General features: G+C 32.1%; 2 protein-coding genes across 2 annotated transcripts; both read left to right on the forward strand.

Moving 5' to 3' along the window:
• Positions 1-11823: 11823 nt before the first annotated feature.
• On the forward strand, positions 11824-14282 carry LOC132714835 (uncharacterized). The gene is made up of 2 exons (XM_060697752.1): positions 11824-12179; positions 13350-14282. Exons 1-2 carry the CDS (start codon positions 11852-11854, stop codon positions 13748-13750), a joined length of 729 nt encoding a protein of 242 aa, XP_060553735.1. The 5' UTR covers positions 11824-11851; the 3' UTR covers positions 13751-14282.
• A 516-nt stretch (positions 14283-14798) lies between these two features.
• On the forward strand, positions 14799-22375 carry LOC132714838 (uncharacterized). Its single transcript, XM_060697754.1, has 4 exons — positions 14799-15150; positions 15603-15758; positions 21250-21537; positions 21969-22375. The coding sequence occupies exons 1-4, from the start codon at positions 14799-14801 to the stop codon at positions 22373-22375; spliced, it is 1203 nt and encodes a 400-aa protein (XP_060553737.1).
• Positions 22376-23551: the final 1176 nt, after the last annotated feature.

Here is a 23551-nt window from a genome sequence, read left to right on the forward strand (position 1 = left end):
TCTTTAACACTGTTGAAAAAAATTAGATGCATAATGTAATTAATGTTACTATGAAAGTGTTCCAGAATGCTAGTGTTAAATCTGTCTTTTAAGGCATTGAAAAAACATGCTTTTTGCTTTCGTTTTGTCTGTGTATATGGGAGATGTAAAAACCCAAGAAGTCCTCAACATCTTATGCAAGGCGCGACGTTTAAATCTTCTCCCAGTTCAATTGATGTATACTCGAAACAAACAAAGTGTCTTCTTATTTTACGTCACATTCTTTAGCTTTTGTATCACAGATCTCAACAAAATGACGTCAACGTACGTAAAGTTATTTGACGTTACCGTGACGTCATGGAAATCTTTATCCGTTGCGCATTCTACCTTGGTTTCACTTTAATAAATCTATGTAGAGAAGTATAAATAATTTAGTTCACCTCCTTTGAATAAAATGTATAAAATGAACTTTGATTAAATGAGGATTTCGTATTTTATCTTTGTACCAAATAATCAATCAAATATGTTAATGTTAAGTCGATTAATTTATTCATTTGTTTGTTTTACGTGTACACAAACATTTTTGAATTTAAATTTATCACTAAAGCAGTAAAAGTAAATATCATAATTGGGTGTTTGTATCTGTGCTTTCATTTGTTTATTTTACATATACTTCTTTGTATTTAATCAAGCGTCGTTGAACACTTTATTTAGTACAGAACATCATTTCTTTAATTTATTGCTGTGCACTTTAAGTCATAATGCAAAACTAGTAAAGAAAAAAAAAGACAAATTTATTTCTGAAATTAATATATGTACAGAAGCATACGTATATTAACAATTACAGAAACTTGTGACTGAAAATGGGTAAAGAGTAATGTCTGAATTCCATTTGAAAATGGAAGGGTGCGTTCATGCGGACCTTCGACTTTAAAATAGAACAAAATAACAATTTGTTAACAAAACAAAGGACAATTATTTTCCTGTTCACGAGAGAGTTTCGTCCGATATATATTTGACAATTGTTAAAGGTGCTATCGCTTAAACACAATATATATCGATGCAACTGGTTAAAAACTATAGTTGTTTGAAAATTGACAAATTTATTATCTTTCTAAAAGTAATGCATATCAAACAGCTCTTGTTTTTCATATACATGTATTACTGTTTAAGCATTGATAGTTACTTTTTTGTTATTTGTTTATTTGTTTGTTTGGGTTTTACGTCGCACCGACACCGTATATGACATATGGCGACGTTCCAGCTTAACTGTTGGAGGAAGACTGCAGGTGCCTCTACACGCATTATTTCAGGCACGAACTGGCACCTGAGCAGAAGCAAGCCAGCTGGATAGCTTCCTCACTTTTTGTTATTTACCAAACCATCGTGTGTGTTAAAGTAGCTTTAGGGTTATTGTTTTATCTCTCGAAATAAAACAAAATTATTTAAAACAGTTACTATAATACCTAATATTTTCCCTTTTAAAATTGTTTTATATATTGTGTAATAATTAAATGCATGCGGTAAATGTCTTATAATAGATAATTGGAACAGTAAAAATGTTATTTATATTGAGATATCATAATATTATTATTTCTGTTAAACCGTTTAACTACTGGCTGAGATCAAATCGTCCCATGTAAGTGCATACAAAGAACAGCCTTCACACCTCAGCTGTCTTAAAATGGTCTGCACTGTTCGCTGGCCGGTCCAAAAACACTTTTGCATTGCAATTTTCATTTAAAATGATGAATATTTATTTCCAATTAATAAAATACAATTTATAATTTCGCGTGGTAGTTGTTGATGAATGAAAACTGTGTTGGAGTTGCGTTTTCTGAATGCCGCCCTTCCTTGATGATATTGTTGGTCATATTTTATCTGATGCATATACGCACAATGTCCAATTAGTCTGCAATGTGGAGAATGCATCTGAATGATGGCATTGAATTACTGAAAGAATGTTACTTAACATATTAACGTCCTGATGAAGTATTTAAACAATATTTATTATCAACATAACAATATAAGAACAGGTTCATTACAAATGGGCAGAATGGAGAAGGAAGAGACTGACATCCTTTAGCCTTTCTTATGTAAAGCAAAACCAGACATGTTATAGTGATAGCAAAATAAAAAGAAAAAGATAAACAAGAAAACATAAAAGAAGACAAAGAAAAGAATGATAAAAAATCAACAAGATGAAAACATTCACGTGATGTTACAAAATATGAACAGAAGGCTTAACCATTTGTGAACAATAGTCCTTTATTCTAAATGTTTGTTTTTTTAAGATAGAAAATATTTGCATGTGTAAAAAACAACAACATTTTTTCATTTTGTTTCGGATAAAGAGCAAGATGACAATGAAGACAAAAAAGCTAAAACTGTTGTAACCCGAATAGCAAGGACAAAAATAAATAAGATTTAAATGATGTAACCTTAAAGGGACTCCAATGAGTTTTTCTTACCCGACTGGACTTGAAATAATTTTCCGAGAGATGTAGGTCTGGACCAAAAATAGTATGAAATTTCAGATCATTCACTAACTACGTTTCCCCAAAATAATTGCCTTTAAATTAATTGTGAAAAATGACCCAAATTTGACAAATGCTTCTGTGTTATGTGCTCCAGCTTATTTTTGACAATCTTTCAACAATATATTGTCCTGGGCTGAGTCCCTTTAATAACAAAGATCATTAATTATTATGGATAATTACAGATGAAATATGTTCTTTAGATTACTTACGTGTATATCGTTTATTCCCTGCGGTCTGGAGACCGCAGGGTATTGGTACGCGTTTTACTTTTGAGGCATGGAGGGGCACGTGACCTGTTTTCGGTACATGGAAGAGCATGTGATCTGTAAGCCGTACATGATTGGTTAATTGACCTTTTCGAAAACCTGGCTAAATACCGTTTTGACGGTACGTTACGGATAATCCTCTAGGGAATAAGAATTACACCTAATTAAGAACAAAAAACTAATACGTGATATATTTAATTTTCTATAATTATAATACCGTTTAAGGTGGAAAAACTTGAATGATGTGTTTGAAAATAATCAATGTTTCTTTTATATGTATCTCAAAATGTTACAAACAATAAATTGTTTATACTGAAAATCTACAAAATTAAAATATTCGTAGTGGCATCTGCCATAATAAATATATATGTTTTCTGCGAAAACTTGTGTGTTTGCTTTTTATTTTTTTGCTCGGAATTATTCATAAAATGGTAGGCCTATTTAATCATTTTCTTAAAAAGAAATAATTGTTTTATGTTAGACCTTCTCCGGTCTTTAACGGTCACCAGTTTCCAAAGACCTTCTTCTATATTGATCGATTATTGTCAACTATATTCCTGATACAAACGTTTATTTATCCACCCACCCAAACAATGTTGAAGATAGTTAAATGAAATATCTTTATATCATCAAAAATGTTCCCCGCAGGAAACCATTTTAATTGTACTTACTATGTATAGCAGCAGATGTTGAGTGATGTCTGTCGACTGTATATTCTACCCAGTTTTCATCTCAGTTTGGTTTCTTTTCCAGTCCTAAGGGTTCATTGATTCAAATAACTATAGTTCTGAGGATGCCGTTGCTAGGGGCATGAAGGATGTTACATTTTTCATTATTCTTTAAATAAATCCTTGAAATATAGAAAAAAACATTATTCCTAAAGAGCGCCTGAAAATGGCAGAATTAAAAATGTTTCCGGTTTTGTTTCATTGTTCCAAAGCCGGTACTGGAAAATGCAAGCTACCGTCAACGTCCCCTAGCACCGGCCCAAGCAGAATTCAACGTTTACCTTGAACTGATTAAACATACCCAGATGTGTTCATAAGGCGGTTTTCAATGTGACACGGCCATTCCACGAAAAGCAGCGTATAGCCAACAAGGAAACATACATGAGAAAACATAACGAAGGTCAAAAATTGATATTTCCCCATATTCTACCGAATGAGGGCGGTTGATATGATAACTCTACTGGATACTTTACAGCACCAGTTTCTGATCTTTATCTCTTCAGCGAACAGTTTGCCATACCGTTGCTACTGGTATGGCAATCACAAAAGCTCCCGACAATAAGTCGATTGCAACGACAACTGACAGGGATGATTAGCAATGTACCCGCAGCTCTGTTACTGCAGTTGCTGTTAAGTCAGGCCAATCCTTGTCAGTAAAGTCTACTCACTCTTCAAGTATCATGTATTAAATGTAGGATAAGACTCCCATCTTTTATTGGAGTGTTTTGATTAACCCATTACTTCATATACACGCCTTTTAACGCCTTTTTCACCCCCCCCCCTTTTGTTGTCTCAAATGGTGAAAAAATGCTTTATTTAGGCCCCTAACACTTGTTTTTGTTTGAGAAATGTTGTTAAAAAAAGTGACCACTTTTTCGGCGCGCCCCCCCAACCAAAAGTTACATCAGGGGGTTGCCAGAAGGGGGATATGCCCCCTTCTGTTTGGGGGGTTTGAAGGGGGCGGAGTCCCCCTCATCGCCAAGAAAATTTTGGTCTTGTGAGAGGCTATAAATGACCCCAGATTGATCATAAGGTAACGTGTAACCAACGCTGAAAAGCATTTGACTCTATCTCAATTCATTGAGAAGTTGCAGCACTTTGAAATCAATTTTGATGGATAAAATGAACGCAAAATAGTGATTTTTGGCAATTTTGAGATGTCCCCTCGTTGCCATGGTAACAGAAAATTAATGTCTGAGCATGTTGTTGCAAGGGCAATGGTCCAGTCAACATTTGTGCCAAGTTTGATTAGTGTTGAAGCAGTTTTTATAGTATTATAGCAATTTGAACTTGTAACGGGAGACTTTTCAATGAAAACAGCCATTTTTCACAAAATGCTCATGAAGTAATGGGTTAAGTAGAACAACTTTTTTTTTCATATAATTTTTTATATAATTATATTATCCTGACATAATATCTTGAATTTGTTAACCATGTTGTATTTTGTTTAATTAAACTTTACATCCCGCCATGACGTTAGTGTAAACAAACTAACTTTTTAAGAAAACAAAAATGTGTTGAATCAGTTGTTGGCTTTGAAGTTGTGTCAGTTTTGGTTTTGGAGTTGAATGACTACAATTATTTGTACTCATCATTATAGAATTTCATACATATTATTATGTTTCGTTGAAAAATAAAATTCATATTTAAGTGTCCTCTTATTCTAATCACTGATATTTTTTATTTCAGCGCAAAGACAATCTTCAAATAAAGTGAATTGTTCATGAGACGAATACATAGCTTTTCCCTTACAAAAGGAAATCTATGAAATCTACTTTTGCTGCGTATTAATAACTGTAAATTCAGGTATCAGGATAAACACGTGTTTTTTGATACATCATAACTTTTTAAAACAGAATTGGCAACTAGAGAGAAAATCTCTTTTTATATATAAATGTAAAGCTATAAGCTCATTCATTTTTGTGTTACTTTCTTTCTTCTTTTTCTATCTAATATTATCATTTTAAAATTTTTGTTGTGCATCTTCAAACTGTCATATTGCTGTTTTTCTTGCATTTTGAAGTAAGGGTTATTAAAAAATGATTTGGGAAAAATAAAAATTCGACGTAAAATTACTATAACCTTATATAAAATCATTCGCTTAATTATTTAATATCATTTTGTACATCAATCAATATTGACGAATAAGTAGTATGTAACTGACAGTTTTATTACTTCAATTGAACTGATTTTTTTCATAGACATAAAATTAAAACCTTTTCTTGACTTCTCCCTACATGCAATCTCTTTTCTTTTTTTCTTACTTGAGACGTGACGAACATGATGAATTTAGAAACCAAATAAACAAACAGGAAATAAATATGTTTAACCACACACTTGATCCATTTTATAGACGTAAACACCAATTGAAAAGAAAATCGGTACAAAATAAATAGATGTAAATACTATATTTACCTTTTTTACATTTTGTTTTAAATATCTAGATAAGTGTCTTATAGAAAAAAAATATGCATTCAGATATTGTGTCACACTGTCAGGTGTGATTTCATACACAGTATTAACAGTTGGATGATTCAAAACTAAAATATCAGTATGAAGACCAAGACCATTTGCATTTATACAATCTCATGTAACATTAAGTTATAAGTTAAGCTTTGTTCTAAAGAGTTCAGCAAATGTACGAGGGTTGTATATTATATTACATGTATATCCCAGCAAACAAACATACCTATATCGGGCCGATATCGGCTAAATGTCGGAATATCGAAGTCGGATTTCCGCCGTCGGACCTATATATATCCGATATAGACAAACTTGTCAAAGACATGGTGATGTCGGTCCGAGTTAGGTCCGATATACATTTATTTCCTGTTATTCAATTCAATGAGTTTTTAGTATGTTCATCTCAAATTCATTTCAGCAAGAAATCGATGCTTTTGTTAAGATTAATCAAGTCGTTTTCATAAAAAATACTTTGAAGCTATATCGGCTCCATGTCTGTTGCAAATTTATTATAAGTGATTTGCACAACGTGGTATTTTTCTAGCTCTTTTGTCATCGGAAGAAGTTTGCGCCAAAACTAAGAAAAGTACATTTGGCGTCACTGATATTTTGAACGTAGGTTTGTGAATTTTAAAATTATCTCACCAAAAATAATTTTGTAATACATTTTCGCGACTGTTTTTAAATTGTTGCATGAAATTAAGCGACTGAGAGAGAATAAACATCAAATGATAATTTTCTTTTTATGTTTATAAAAAGATATAATTATGATAGAGATGTCTAATGAAAGTTTTAATAAGAAATGATGAAATATTGATTACTTAAAAAGAAACGGATAGTGGCTGCTTGCCTTTTGAAAGGATACTGTTCTTAACATATTCCTTTAGTTATAAAAATGTGAATATATTATTATGTTGATATATTTTCTTATAGTTTAATGTTTGAAACATGAATGATTCATTGCAGGTAAATCATCTGTCTGTAACATGACAAACAGATTCCTGAATCAGAGTGCTGACAACTGAAATAATTAATCAGCTTGAGCTTTTAGAGTTATTGTGTAAAGTTTTATTGTTTTCTTACTGATTTATTAACAGAAATGTTTCAAAAGAAAATGTTTGATATATCTATATACTTTTTATATATGTGTTAAATATAGATCAAAACAATATAATAGCTTGTAACTTGTATCTTTAGTATACATATATTATATATACGAGTGTGTCCTTCTAAGGTTTCTTTTCAATTTTGCTCCAGAATGTAGTGATGAAAAAAGAGAGCAACAGTCACCGAGATGAAAATCAATGGCAGGAAATAGCGTCATCTGGCAAATGATCAAGATATGGTGGAAATAAAGAACGTCTAGAAAACTAAACAATTTAAGAAGATCATATATATCAGGACTCCTGGAGGAACCACAATTGACACTTGACATTATAAAATTATTTACAAATTACAAAATGCTGTTTAGCTCTGTTCAACATGATAATGTGAAAACGTCAGCTATAGTCTTTTAATCTTTTTAACTCAAAACTTGTGATCACTGGAGTATGAATCAATGTGCAAGATCTAAAATACAGTTACTAAATTTATCAAAGATTACATCTTGACACTTCTTAGACAGATTTCAGGTCTACAGGATGTAAAAAAGCAAAGGAACAAGTAAGAAAAATGCCACTGAGCTTATTTTATCTTAACAAAAAGTAGTATCAATATAGCAAGGTTGTATTTGCCAGTCACATGACTTAAGTATTTTTGTTCAAACATTTTCATTTTGATTAATGTTTAAATTTTATGTGTGTTAGCAAGAACATACATGGTTTTTAAATATGAAAGTATTTATGTGTAAATATATTATGTATATGAATGTTTAATTTTGGTGATGTAATAGATGTTTTGCAAACTAAATATATGTTCTGTTATATGTTAAGGAAAGCAAACCAATATGCTATAAGAAAGAAAAAAGCTTATTATGAATGTAGGTAAAAATCGACTTTAAGTTGGTAAACCGATATCGGCATCCGATATCGGCCCGACTTTGAGCCGGGTTGCACCACCGATGTCGAGCCGACCTTGGATGCCAATATCGGGCCGACATTGAAGATGATATCCCTATATGTAATGTTTGCTGGGTATGTATTTGATCACAGTATGATAACGCTTTGATTCTGATACGCCTGAATAGCTCTTTGTTACGGTGTTAACAGGAGCCTTCAGCTAAACATAGTTGAAAAAAAATGGATGAAAAAGGACAAAAGCCTGATATATAAAAGTCCACACAAATCTATGTCATTTGGGTAAAAGCATATGATAGAGTTGTTCAAATTCCGATGCCTAAGGGCGATGGGTAGTTTGTTATTACAGTTACTACCGAGACGTTACACTTACAAAGCTTTAGAATCATTATCAGACATGACACCCTATGCTAGGCTTTAGGCATGTTAGTCTACTTCAACATAATGCTCCAAGACATACAATACAATACAATACAATACAAAATTTTATTCAGCATAAAACATAAACATATGTTTAGAGCCAATACAAACAAAAATGTTCAGCGACAGACATGACAAAAGAAATGAAATTTTATCCGAAGAGAGTAGTTCAAATTACATAAACAATTCTCACAAACTGTCTAGATATACAAAAAAATACTAAATATATTGTTACATATATATATTAAAAAAGAAGTTCTAGTTATTAAGGAAAAAATAGAGTTAGTAATAAAGATATTTAAATTTAGAGAGTGTATTATGAGATGCGGTTTTTCATTGCAAAATAAATATATTTTGCTAAGTTCAGTAGAACAGATTTAGATTTTGATGACATTAATTTTTCGAATTTAGTGATATTTGGCCAACGACAATAATATTGTTTAAAAAATTTACTTCTTAAGTCACGGTGAAATGGACATACTAGCAAAAAATGGTACTCATTTTCAATGGTTTTCATATTGCACGATTTGCAGAGTCTCTGTTCTCGTGGAGTATCATTATATCTTCCAGATTCTATAAAAAGATTATGTGATGAAGTTCTAAATCTTGACATAGCAATTCTATATTTCTTATCAGTAATCACTTTCAGATATTCTTCTAATTCGAATTCATACTTAAAGACACAATATGACTGTAAACGATTGGAGTTATTGATATCAGAGTACCATTTTTGTAAAAAGTTATCAATAATTCTCTGTTTAATCAATGAAAAAGGAATATGGATTTCAAATTGATCATTCCATACATACAATAAACCATGTTCTTGTAAAATATTTTTTATTTGAAAAGCCCAATTTTTCCCATTATATTTTAAATTACGATCTGCATCTACTTTTAAAATTAAATAGCTTCTTCTAACCAGAGCAGTATCATTCTGTTTTAAAATTTTTATCCAGTACTTAATCATATTTATTTTTCGAATGAATAACAAAGGAATTCTTCCTAATTCTCCATAAAGTGTAGATAAATTTGTTGACTTTTTGACACCCAAAATGCGTCTTAAAAACTTAGTGTGAATAGACTCAATATCCTTTGCTTCATGTATACCCCATATTTCGGATCCAAAATTTAGAATTGAAGATAATAGTGTATCGAATAACTTACACTTCTGATCCATTGGTAGTTCTACATCGTTAAATATACGAAATAGATTATTCATAGCAAATGATGCATACATTAGAGATTGTACATCAATATTTGAAGATGGAAATGGTTATTTTTTGCCACATACACTTACAAGTTTCGACAGACCATTGGCTAAGCCATCAGTTAGTGCCTCAGAGGTCGTCTTAACAAAATGGATTAATGTATTTCAGATCAGGGAGACTAATTTGAAGGGATGAAATGTTCATTTGACTATTTGATTGGAATGTTTTTGAAATATCGTACATATATTACATAATCGAAGAAACCTTATTGACGCATAATTTAACTTTGAACTTGTGCAAAACTTATATATTGATCGATTCATTTTCATTCATCTGTATACAATATCAGAAATATCACTAATAAAATTAATTGGCAGTCAAACCGAATACAAACAATTTAATAGAACATTAATACATTTGTTGCAAACTTAAACAAAACACATTTAAAATTCATCTGAAATTAGATATAGCCTACTAAAATCGTATGTTCTAAAGTCGATTCGGAACAAAAAAAATCTATTCGGTACAGTTTTTTTGTTTGTTCTGTTTTCTTTTTTGTCGTGTCACATGTTTATACGCGAGCTTGGACGCTTTGAGGTCTTGTGAAATTACAACATGACATTTTCATAAGGTTACTTATGTTTAATATCGACCAGCAAATTTATTTTGCTCGTTGTTCGGTACATGTTTTGAAGAGCAGTATTTTAAGGGGAGATCAGTATTTTATTGTTGCAAAAAATATGAGTCCTTTGACTTGTGAATTAAATCTCTATTTGAAAGAGTTCATTCTTGTACGTAGGGCCGCGAAGCCGAGGTGGCTTTGTATGAATATTCTGATGCCAAAAATACTTGTTTCTTCATATTAAAAGCTATTACAAATATCACCACAATGTAATGTTCACAACACATACGCCACTTATCTGAATTGTACATCATAATTGTGTTTAAGGTAGAACGCGACACTTTGCAAACTTTCATGGTCAAAAAACGGGCTTTGATGGTTAACTTAGACGTCGTGTGTCCAAAAAATAGCTGAAACTATTCAACGGAACCTAATCAGAAATATGGTCAACCTTCTGCAAGTCAATTTTAAAGACGTTACTCGAAAGTTTGCAAAGCGTCGCGTTCTACCTTATTTTTACCTTCTTTGAAACTGGAACAGACCATTCAAAACTTTAAAGGATTTCAATACCACAACGTCAAATTGAGCCAACAACATGGTTAGAACACACAGACAGCTGGCTGGCTTGGGAGTGTATAATTATGTGAAAAGGCTAACCATGTCCGATTGGTAAACAGAAAAATTTTGATTCTTGCCAAAATATATGTAGCATGGTATGTTCAAGAGAAAAAGAAAACCCAGAGGGGACATTAAAACATTCCTACTTTGATTGGCGTAGTTCATGAGTGATTAAAGTCACTGTATCATCTTTAAAGTCATATTAAAATCCACCCTGAACATTTAAGTCATAATCTTAAGATTAAGAGAAATGAAACAATGCAAACAATATGCAAAGAATATTCAACATGAATAGTTAATTTTATAGTTTTATGTAAAATTAAAATATCTTCTTATTTAGGCAATTTAACAATACATTTTTGTTTATCGAAATAATTGTTTATTGATGTTTTAAGGACGTTTAAATTGCTGATTTCTCGTAAATATTGTATTGTTATTTCATTCATAAAAACTGCGATAAACTATCTGTTGTGCATAAATATTGAAAGGCTTTCATAGAGTAGAAGTTTATACTGACGTATACTGTCTGAGAATTCTTCAAACTTTCACAAGCGATACATTAATTGCGTTTTGAAGCCGTAATTGGTAATTTTACAGAACTTTTTTAAGTATACAATACAAAATAAAACCTTCATAATCGAAACGTGATATGGTTGTATAAAGTAAGTTTGCCCATTACATCACACAGGTAGACCATACTTCATACAAAAAGATGCTATTGTCAATGCTATTTTCAAAAAGATTGCATTCTTTTATAAACATGTATATTCTATTCTATTCCGACAGTAATTTGGAAATATAAAAGGAGCTTTAGTGATGGTATCGGACGTTCCCACGTCTTAATGCATATCACGCAACAAAAAACCCCCCAAAAAGTGGACTTGATATCGTGATAGGTGGAGCATACTTATATAACGTCCTGTTTTAACGTATAAAGCATCTATATCAGTTCTTTATTCATAGAGTCAGTCATAACTATCACAGTAGCAATAATGTTTGAATATTTCTCATTGTCAGCAATTGTGTTTGTTAGCGTTTTATGCTTCTCACAAGCGATTGACGACGAGCCAATATTTTCTAAATTTAAGAATGACAAACAAATGCTAGAGACAATTTTAAGAATGGAAGCAAAAATGGATCAGTGGGATAAAGAAAGAAAATTCTTCGAGGAGAATGTGCTTGCTATATTGGAACATCGTAGACGGGAAATGCAAGAGAAGTTTTTAAAACAAGATGAAAAGCTGGAAAACATATTTGAAGACTTCAAAGGCATCAGTGGCGACCGACAAATTTGGACATTACAACTTGAAAATATTACTGGTAAGATGATAAACTTAAGATCTTACATATCTTTAAAATGCAGAATGAGTTCATTTTCTGCAGGCTTGATGTTCTTTGTTTTTTCTTTTTCTTTTAACAAAAGAGGCAGCGGTCTTAAACTGATGTGTACATCATTACTGCGTCGTCGCAAACTTAGAATGACATGATCATTTTGGTGTTTTACTTATTTAACCTTTTGTAACCAAAACAGCTGTTAGAATTTCACTTGACAGGGATTCATTTTATTTACATTGTCTCGTTTATAACAACATGGTGGGGCTAAGAGTGAGGTTTGGTGCAACATTAACCGGTCTTAACTCCCCAGCAGTATTCATGCTGCTGACCGTTCAAAGGCAGTGCCCCTCTGTGTTCCTCAGATATATGTCTTTGTTGTTTCATACTGTTTTGGTGACACTTTTGCTTGTGTCCCTTGTTGTTTCCTCGTCTACGGTAAGTATCCTTCCTTTTGCCCCTAGTTTTATTTCTTTATCTCCCCTTTCCCGGGTCTCCTGTACCCTATCCCTGTGACCTTTAACTTTGTGGGCCATTTTTCAATCATTTATTTGTTTTCTTTGAGTTCTTTGTCAGTAACAAATTGTTTATCATTTTAATGATTAGGGTGTCCTAGCTCTGCCTTCCGCCCGGTCATGAATTTGTTTGGGGTCCATCTGGGCTCCTTGCCGCTGGTTCTTGTTGCTGGATCCTGTGGGGGTTGCGTTCATTGAACGCCGCCTTTCGTTATTGATCTTGCTTTTGTTGTCCACTGATTTGAAAAATAGATGACATCTTTTAAATTGGTAACGATGATAATTTGTCATCGTCGAATTAAATCAACCATAAAATAAATAAATTTTTGTCATTAACCTGTGTAAGTCAGTACAAAATCTTAGCAATATAAATCTTTGTAAACAATTGTCTTCACTTCTTTCTTGATATATTATTAAGCAACTACACAAATTAAAGGATTACATACATCACATTTTGAAAATTATAATGCAAAACAAACATTTGTTAATATCAATTAAGATCTTAATGTTGCATACCTCAAGATTCCTACTTATTACCAGGAGTCTTTTGTTATCATATGTGTACATACTTATCCATGTTACTCAGTATCTGTTTTTTATGTTGATTTATTACAAGGATGATAGAAAATGTACGTTTTTGTAGGTTCTGTCATCACCACACCAAAGATTGCATTCAATGCATACACAATCTCAAGTAGAAGCTATGATATTAACTCACCGGTCAAGTTTCCAAACGTTTTGTTAGATATTGGCGACGGATATGACAAATCAACTGGAATCTTTACAGCACCTGTAGCCGGTCTTTACTTCTTCAGTGCCCACATCTGTAATTATGATAAAGGATACATGATAATCTCTATTATCCATGAAGTAACTGCAGTCGCTACATCAACAGAAGACGAAATTTGTAGTTCCGTTAGCGCTCCAGCTATGATGAAGATTGGTGAGAAAGTGTCAATCCAGTATGTCTATCATTCAGGTAACCTCAAAGAAAACACTATATACAGATGGCCATCATTTGCTGGTGTTCTTCTTCATGTCTAGGGCATTTCGTCTCCTCACAAAAAAGAAACATATTCAATGTGTTGGTTCTTCACAACAATATGACATTAAACGCTTTGAAAATAAAAAAGAAACGTCTCATATTGTATTTATCACATAACACTGTCTCATTTAAGTTAATTTTGAAAGTGTTGTAACTTGTATAATGAGCATTGTACTTCTTTATTCCAAATATGTTTGATTGTATGTAGACTGCGTGTGAAATGAAAATGACGAATATTGTAGCAAAAACTGATTCATGTGTTTTGGGCCTTGTTATCTTTGTTAAACTAAAACTTAAAACAATTCTGTCAATTAAAAAACATGAATAAATATATAATCTTAATATTTGATTTGTTATGAATATTTAGTTTATAAACGGATCAGGATATCAAGCACTATCTCAAAAATAATAAGAGAACTGCAAAAGTATAACCCATGCCCCTTTGGCAAAATATATATCTTATATGTATCATTTTTTACGCAGCAAACGTAAATAAGCATTTTATTGTGCTAATGCCGAAATGGAAATGTATGTGGTAGTTTATCTTCTTTATGATTCTTTATACATCATATTATTAAGATAAGATAAAAACTATGATTATATCATCTTCATGAAAAAAATGATAAAAGTATTTTATATATTGGTGCTATAAAGATATTTGCTGCATTTGTAACGAAGAGTATAAGAATTCACGTTAATAGACTGCTTATAAGGAGTTTTTAATTTTTTGTTAATTATTTTATAAAGAATATTGACCCAAAAAAATGGCTGCCATTTTTGCAAGGGATGTAATACCATTACAATTGGGAACTGTCTATTAGAAAATAAACATATTACAAGAAGGACATATCTTGAACGTTGTAGTGTTCCGTGTTGTGGTTCATTTCTTTTATACATGACGTCGCCGATTTGTGCCTACAACTATTTAAGGAAATCAATATAAACACGGGAAGGCGCCGTTCATTATCTCCTGTTTTAAAGTATAAAACGTTTGTATTCCCGATTCCTTTATTCATAATTAACTGGTATTTGCAACATTAGAGAAGGATGGCTGGCTACTATTCATTTCAAGTAATTGTGTTTCTTACCGCAGTCTGCTACTCAACAGCAAGTAAACCTGATATAGAGCCGGAATGTTCAAAATTCAAATATGACAAACAAATGTTAGAGACAATGGTAAGAATGGAAGCTAAAATGAATCAGTGGAATAAAGAAAAGAAAGATTTTGAAAAGAACTTGTTGTCTGTGACGGAACGTCGGAAGGTGGAAATGAAACAAGAGTTTTCAAACACAATAAACAGATTGGCAACATGCATGATGACTTCGAGAAGATCCGTAATGAACTCAATAAAAAACGGCTCAACTGGAAAAGCTTGCTGTTTAGTAGAACAATATTGCAGTTTGCATGTATTTCTACAGACCGAACAAAGGCTAATGTTAATTGAATAAATGACGGAGAGATATAGCATCAACTATTTTATTTACTAGTCTCATTCTTTGTTTAGAGTGATTGTTTCTATAATAATAACTGTTGACCGTAACCAATAAACTAAAATTTAGCTTCATGGTTTCAATACAAAAAACTCTTTCTGTAGATCAAGCTTGACGAAGAGTGATTCTTTCTATAATAAAGTATTGACAATTGCACAACAAACTGAAGTTTATCTAGTCTGAATATAAAGTATTTAGAGGCATTTGTAGAAATAAGTAGCTAAATGAATTGTTATCAAACTGGTATTCTCTTCTCAGTTTCGTTTACAATTATTTATCACGAGTTTATTTTAACAAAAATCTGAAACCAAGAATCCCTGACATTGAGTTTAAAATCATTTCGTAATATTTTTGCTTCAGGTAATTTTACCACAACACCGAAAATAGTGTTTAATGCATATATAAGGTCCATCAGAAACTATGCCAACGGCCAAACTTTCGTCTTCCCAGATGTTTTTCTCAACGAAGGTGGTGTATATGACAAAATTACTGGAATGTTCACAGCACCTGTGGCTGGTGTGTACTATTTTAGCGTTTACATTTGTCATGAAAAAGTAAAATATGTGGTTGCAGCTATTGTTCATGGAGTGTACCTAAAATAAACACATAACAGCGCCTTGATAGGTTATTCAAATTTCAGATGGCCGTCCTTCAGCGGTGTTCGTTTGAATATTTAAACAAATACGCAAATACTGGACTATTGACGATATTATTTCATTCATACGGATATTCAAATATTAACAGTGTATATGTTTGTTTCATAGTGTTGTTAGATAACAGCAGCGTGCTCCCTTATATGCGATCTGATTCTATTTCTAGTTACTTACCGATGATCGTTTGCCTTCAGTACCGTCCAAGAACAGGTTCAATCATATCGAGCCTGCAACATTTTTTTTTCGTTTTTGACTTTCGCTAGGGATTCTTATTTTCTCTATTTCTTTTGCCGATATCTATTTAAATAGCTGAATATGTAAAGATTAATTTAGAAATACAGGCACGAGTTAAACAAAAAAATCATTTAGACATATTATATCTGTAAGATCTGTATATGTGATTTTATGGCACTTTACACTTTGAGATAAAATGTTGATCACTGTACTTTTGCTATTTTTATGAAATTTAGTGTTATTTTAATTTATTGCTATAGTCTGTTTAAAGATGATGATTCAAAGTTGTCTTCTTATGAAAGTTGTCCACATTTTATACATAATCATAATTACTAACAAATTACTTCCTCATTAAAAATCTTAACACACCAGTTGTAAAGCAATGTAAGAGATATCTTAAATGTTGCAACATGGTTTTGTTCAGTGTTTTTTCACTCTTCTGGTCCTGAGGGATAATTGATGTAGTTTTTTGATTTCAAGAATGTGCTAAGAATACAGACTTTGCAGTTACAATGGTGTGAGGATTTAAACACTTTGTATTGTCTCATATATTTATGCTTAAAAAAAAAGAATAAGCCATTTTTAGCAGTTATTGTCTTTTCCGAAGCCAAAAGCGTGTCTTCTTTCTTAACAGTAATAACATTTTTTCTAGTGCACTGATATAAGTTAATCTATTCATTCCACGTTGCTGAACAAGTCGACATCTGTGTTCTCTTGCATCTGTACGAATAAGCGCCGGTTTCTATCGGATTATAAACAAGCTACAATCATGCTACAATCATTGACGAGGAGCATTAAAACCGAGGACAAAAGTCTCAGATTTTGTAAAATATGAAAAACTGTGTTTTACGCAAGGTTATAATCATTAGTGCTAAATCATTTAATTTGTTTCGTTAATATTAGTCTGCATCGAATCGGCAATTAAAATAAGAAAAGACAACGATGTTATAATGATAGAGTAATTGTAATGATTAAATTTTCGTTTGCCGTGACTATAAAATAACATAATAATACGTTTGTCACGTTTCATAATAAATCATGTTAACTTAATAAATATAAAAAGAACAAAATGACAACGAAACATATACGTGTATTTTTTATATTATACTGAATCAATGGTACCGCCTGAGAAACGAACATGCATCAGATTCTAAAGGAATACACTCAATAATTGTGCATGCCTATCAATGTGTGTTTCTCGTGAGTTATAAATTGAAAACAAGACAAGAAACATTCACATTCTTGTTACATTTAGTGTTAGACATAATCCTTAACTTTTTTCATGCCCGTATTTGTGTGACGACTGTAAAACCAATCCCATATAGCCTTACTGCGGTCAAAAGAATCGTTTCAGATCCATATCGAATCCAATCTATCCGCATTTTCATTAATTTCTGAAAGTTTAAAATTTATATCAGATCTTTTTTTGTAATTGAAGTTATAAAGTTATGTCAAGTGTTGTGGTGTCTTTACAAAGCTGCAGCTCTACAATCAGACTAGGCTTGCGCATCGGCTAGTAAACCTATGACCTCTGTGTACTCGTCCAACATAATCAGTCCGATTCAACAATGTTTAAAATCAACAATTGTAAACACAGCTGCAAATTGCAAAAAAAAAAAAAAATAATGCTAGCACAGCATTCAATATGTAGGGCGACAAAATGATTATTTATTTTAGAGTATTCTTCTTCTTCTGTTGCTTTCATCGATCGAAAACAATGTGCATGCAAACAATCACAATAATTTATCAATAAACATTCAATTTGAATATTATTGAACAGGAAGAAAGATAAATGTTTGTAAACCAGATACACTTTGAATTACATGATTTTATAAAACACGATTTACAAGGAAAGGCGGAATGAATGCAATACCTACACGACCCAGCAAGGACTAGCGGTAAGGAACCAAGGAGGACCCGGAACAAAAAGCAGGACAGGGCATAAAGAAGAGCACGGACCACCAGTCCCCTTTTATGTAAAAAATAATGTTTCTTGTTGAGTTTTAGGTCACACCAACATAGTATATGACATATTGCGACTTTCAAGCTTTACTGATGGAGGAAGATCTCACATCCCAACATGCTTGCGCGGCTCGAACCTACAACTTTGAGAGAATGCGTTTAATGTAGAATATAAAATGAGAAGAACATTAAACTGAAACAAACAATAAATGATGTTAAGCTATAACTTGTAATTTTGAAACCATAGAGTAAAAGCAGTCCTTATTTCGGTAAAATTGGATTGATTGCTTTTACTTGCGCCCTTTACAATATTATTTTATTCAGTTTGTCATAAATATCACTGCCTGAAAAAATATATATGAAAAAGTCTAAAATCTAATTACAATTAAAAAAAACAACACCAACAAATTTAAAGACGAAACAAATGTAAAATCCCCTCCTTTCTCCTTCTGCTGCGTACAATGTTTCGTTCTGTGTCTCGGTTTGTGTTGGTGCTTCATTCTATGAACGTCGTCCTTGATAATCCTTTATTTTATTAAAAACGAAGAAATGGACGCGCATGTACAAAAGTCATTTAAACAACAAGAGGATAGAATGATATATTTATTGCTGTAATAATAGATTCGTTTTTATATGTTATATTATTGTTATTTTTGTTTGTTTTGTCATGATTATACAGTCTAAATTCCATATGTTTTTATAATTATACATTGACACTTTACCTGCAACCCATTTGCCGTTATCTAAATACTATGCAGCCTTAAGTATATTAAGTTTTATTACTATGATATATAATCATCCGTATCACCCTTTTGTAGCTACCGTTAAAAATAGTAAATTTAATTGGCACATCACAAATTGTATTAGATTATTGTTTGGGGTTAGAATTCAGATGTTACGGAATTCAAAAGAATCAGTGGTAACAGTTGCAGAACTTCGAGACCTTAAAGATATTCGGATTCAGATTATATTAGATGTTAAAAAAATCCAGAAATTAAAAAGTTATACTGAATTAAAATGTTCTTTTTGGCAATATCGCTTTACAATAAACTATACTTATATTGAGGCTATTCTTTGTCAAAAATCCAGCCTTTAAAACTTGACGATGCATACTTCGGTTCTACTTATATAAACACATAAGTTAAATCTAATTGTCGATCCGAGAGTTAAATATCGCACTGGTATAGAGCATTTGATTATCTCGATTTGATAAAATGGAAGCTGTAAAAATGCAACTTAGACACATTGCAAACTGTATTTAGACATGTGTAACTTCAAATTTGCGACATGTAGTTATGTAACCGATTGAATGTACACAACATGTCTGATGCTGTACATAATGACGTTGAGAATGTAACTACATCAGTTGACACTCTCAGGTTGACAATACCACAATTTCCTTTTACATTGTAACGCGATTAACATTTGTAAACGATTTTGAAACATCCATATATGGAAATATCACGGAAATAGACGACAATTAATAGGCGGAGTATAATAATGAGAGGTAACTGTTGCTGGTACAAAAGTATCTCAAATTATATAAAACTGTTATAAATTTCCCATACATCAACTGCATTACAGTTGACTTTTACTATCCTCTGATTTTGTTTAAACGATTCTAACTACAGGATATACGTAATGCAAAATTGGTTAAGATTATAATGTAACAATTAATGAATTAACATAAGGGAATGCTTCCCATATATAAGGACACAAACCACATTTGTGACATCAATAGGATGTGTGTGCGTTCAAACGTTATGTTATAATGGTCGTATTCGAACGCATGCCTTTTACTTTCAGCAAACAGTACTAGAATGCGATACCAGGAGTCACTTTTGGCAACACTAATAAAGGGAACTGAGCACTTCTTTCTATATTGGGTTGAAGGAAAACCCACATTTTTAACCAAATAAATAACAACGGAACTATTCAATGTTTACTGTCGATAATTCCGTTGTACAACTAGAAACGAGTGAATGTGTCCCATTTTAATGTTGAAATAAATATGCAGTGTATCCTAGCATCTCTGTTTACCTCCATTGGGATATATTTTGAGCCATGTGATCACAGTTAGCCTTTAATTATTAAATATATGTAAGTTGACGTAGGTTAATGCTTCATTTATTCATTGAACCTTATCAATAACAGTTCTAAAATATGTGTATGCATGCTGTCAATAGCTGTTATCAAACTTGCTGTCTGTCTGATAAAAATGGATAAATCTGATGAATGGTAATCGCGCAAGCGAATTATGTTTGGGTGTGGTAAATGGAAACTACACCGGTGCATGTTCTTGTTTCCTTCTTGTCGCTGACGGAAAATACCGAAAATGAGAGGTTAAATATGTTTATTTGCGATGACGTAATGGGCGGGAAAATGATCGGAGCTTATTTTACCTCATAAGCTGGATTACGCTAATCCGAATCATGATTGTTTGACAATGTTAAAGTAAGAAAGTAACTTCTGTTTTGTCGGCGTTTAATGAACAATGAGTATTTCGCATGTTATGTTGAACACTTGGTATTGCTACTATCAGAACAAAAACAGTAAATGTTTTGTCTTTTTTATATAACATATGATCATCAAGTTAAACAAGAATTCAGAACGCACAAAACGAGCCAATCAAATACAAACAAGCATTAGACGCAGCATTAGCTATTCCAATTCTGTTTATTTTTTCAAATTCATTTCATATTTTTCCTATTCCAACATCTCTCATTTTTGCGTATCAGAAACATGTTAGACTGAAATTAGGGATGTATTGTGTTTGCAAAATCAGTATTTTCAATGTCTGTATATGCCTTCAGATATGTTTAAATATGTCACGCTAAAAAAACTGACTGATCATAGTAGTTTGTTGTATATAAGTATCTCTTTCAACAACGGATGTTTTTTTAAGAGCGTTTTTGTTTAAATATTTTGAAAGATTTTCAGATACATAAAAAAATTTGCAAATCACGCAACAGCAACAAAAAGGTCCATGAACATGAACGTCGTCGTTGTTATCGGGTATATATGATTATTTTACGTCCTGTTGATAAGTATAAAGGTTCTGTATACATTTTCGTTATTCATAATTCAGCGGTACTTACTACCTTAGAGAATGATGGCTTGTTACAATTCAGTTAAAGCTATTATGTTTCTTACTGTAGTGTGCTACTCAACAGCAAGTGAACCCGATATAGAGCCGGCATGTTCAAAATTCAAATATGACAAACAAATGTTAGAGACAATGGTCAGAATGGAAGCTAAAATGAATCAGTTGGATAAAGAAAAGGAAACCTTTGAAGAGAACATGCTGTCTATAATGGCACATCGGAAGGAGGAAATGAAACGAGAGTTTTTGAATCAAAAACAACAGATTGGCCAAATGCTTGATGACTACGAGAAGATCCGTGAGGATCTCAATGACAAAGCGACTCAGCTTGAAAAGCTTGCTGGTAAGTAGACCAATATTGTACTTTACATTCATTTCTGCTTATATATTGATCAACAGCTAATGTTAAATGGATAAATGATGAACAGATCATTATTCTAGATCTAGATTCACTTTCTATAATAAATACAAATTGTAGAAAAAGGTAGTTTAATGAATCATTATCAAACTGGACTAAAAAGGCGGTAACATTGAATCATTTTAAAGCAAAGTATAAATATATTACATCCAAGTTCAAGAGAATGAAACGTTTCTTATTGAAAGTTCAAGCTGGCAATTTTCTCAACATTTTCAATCTTTATACATTTTAATAAGAATTCTTTTCCGTTGCGTTTACAAATATTTATCACAGGTTTAACAAAGTTTAAACATAATATCAAAACCAAGAATCATTAACATTGATTATAAAATCAATTTCTTAATATTTTGCTTCAGGTAATTTCACAAAAACACAGATAATAGCGTTTAATGCATACACAATGTCCAGTAAAAACTATAACAGCGGTCAAACTATTGTTTTCCCTGACGTTTTACTTAACGAAGGTGGTGGATATGACAAAACATCTGGAATGTTCACAGCACCTGTGGCTGGTCTGTACTATTTCAGCGTTCACATATGTAATGCACTAGCAAAATATATGGTCGCAGCTATTGTTCATGGAAATACTACAGTTGCAAGTACAGTTGAATATGGAAGAAGTGGAACAACCTGTAGCGCGGTCATGGCTCCGGTAAAATTGGTTGTTGGTGAACGCGTGTACGTAAAAAGTACAATTAACAGCGCCTTAGTAGCTGATTCTTACAGATGGCCGTCCTTCAACGGTGTTCTGTTTAATAATTAAACACATATTACGATACGAATATTGAAATAGTAATAGTATATGTTTCGGTGTCATAGTGGTGTAATATAACAGCAGCGGGCTCCATAAACTGTGATACTATTTCTAGTTACCGGGTTTATTAATAGCTGAATGTGTAAAGAATAATTTATAAATACAAGCACAGATTTTATAAAAAAATGTTATTTAGACATATTATTTATGTAGCATTCATCAATGTATTTATAACGCACTTTTAACTTTGAGCAAATTGTTTTATCATTGTACTTTAAATGACATTTTTATGAACTTTACTCATATTCAATGCGGTATACCGTACCCCGGATATTTTCATCCCATTTCGCGACTTTGAACGGGGAACGAAGATAAAGTCAGCGACGACATTTTCCAAACTAATGGCTATTTCATTTATCTAAACGGGTATTATATATCTTGAGATATTGTTGTAGCTCTAAAACGCGTAACAGTATTACAGGTGTTTGTAAAATTGATTAAACTACCCCTAAACCATCCGCTGCTCACTAGAAAATACTGACCGCGAAACTGTTGAATCGTTAGAAATTATTATATTACCAATATATAAAAAATGAACCGAGCAATTTTTTTTACTCAAAATGCAAGTTTGCTTTGTCCAAATTTCAGGCAAAAAGTGTGAAAGTACAAAAAGATACAGGCAAAAAAAGATACAAGAAAGTATACCTAGTATTGATTTAAAGTGTACTGAGTTTTGCAAAATAGCCCAACTTTAGTGTACAGTGCATTACAAAACAGAATGAGCACATTAGTATGGAAAATGGATATTTTTGTCTAAATTTCACGTCTGTTTATCGATTCCATTTCATTTTGCTGATAATGTACTGTTTATATGACATTTATTCAAATATTTCAGATTTAACAATGCATTTTCAGTGTTATACCTGTTCTTTTCCTACTGGCAATCAAGAGATTTAATTTCCCATTTGATTGAAAAATCACACTATGGAGCAAATTAAATGTGTGCAGGGTCGGAAGCAGGTCGGGAGCAGGGTAGAACCATCAAAATTGATGATAAAGATCTTTTAATTCATCTCTCAAGAAACTGTGATCAAGGTGACCAATCTCTGAAAAGAAGAAGAATAACAAAACATATTTAGATGACATAAATAATAGGTTTTTACAGGGCAAGTTTGTCTTAAGAAA

This window comes from Ruditapes philippinarum, unplaced genomic scaffold, assembly GCF_026571515.1.
Source record: "Ruditapes philippinarum isolate M1 unplaced genomic scaffold, ASM2657151v2 ctg4390_1_1_1_1, whole genome shotgun sequence".
Classification (NCBI taxonomy): Eukaryota; Metazoa; Mollusca; class Bivalvia; order Venerida; family Veneridae; genus Ruditapes; species Ruditapes philippinarum.

What these genes read in the sequence shown, in the direction of transcription:
- LOC132714835 (XM_060697752.1), top strand. Translation starts at nt 11,852, where the DNA reads ATGTTTGAATATTTCTCATTGTCAGCAATTGTGTTTGTTAGCGTTTTA. An exon ending in ACAACTTGAAAATATTACTG is followed by an intron (nt 12,180 to 13,349) that starts GTAAGATGATAA and finishes ACGTTTTTGTAG; the next exon opens with GTTCTGTCATCACCACACCA.
- LOC132714838 (XM_060697754.1), top strand. Translation starts at nt 14,799, where the DNA reads ATGGCTGGCTACTATTCATTTCAAGTAATTGTGTTTCTTACCGCAGTC. An exon ending in GTTCACAGCACCTGTGGCTG is followed by an intron (nt 15,759 to 21,249) that starts GTGTGTACTATT and finishes TTCTTACTGTAG; the next exon opens with TGTGCTACTCAACAGCAAGT. An exon ending in TCAGCTTGAAAAGCTTGCTG is followed by an intron (nt 21,538 to 21,968) that starts GTAAGTAGACCA and finishes ATTTTGCTTCAG; the next exon opens with GTAATTTCACAAAAACACAG.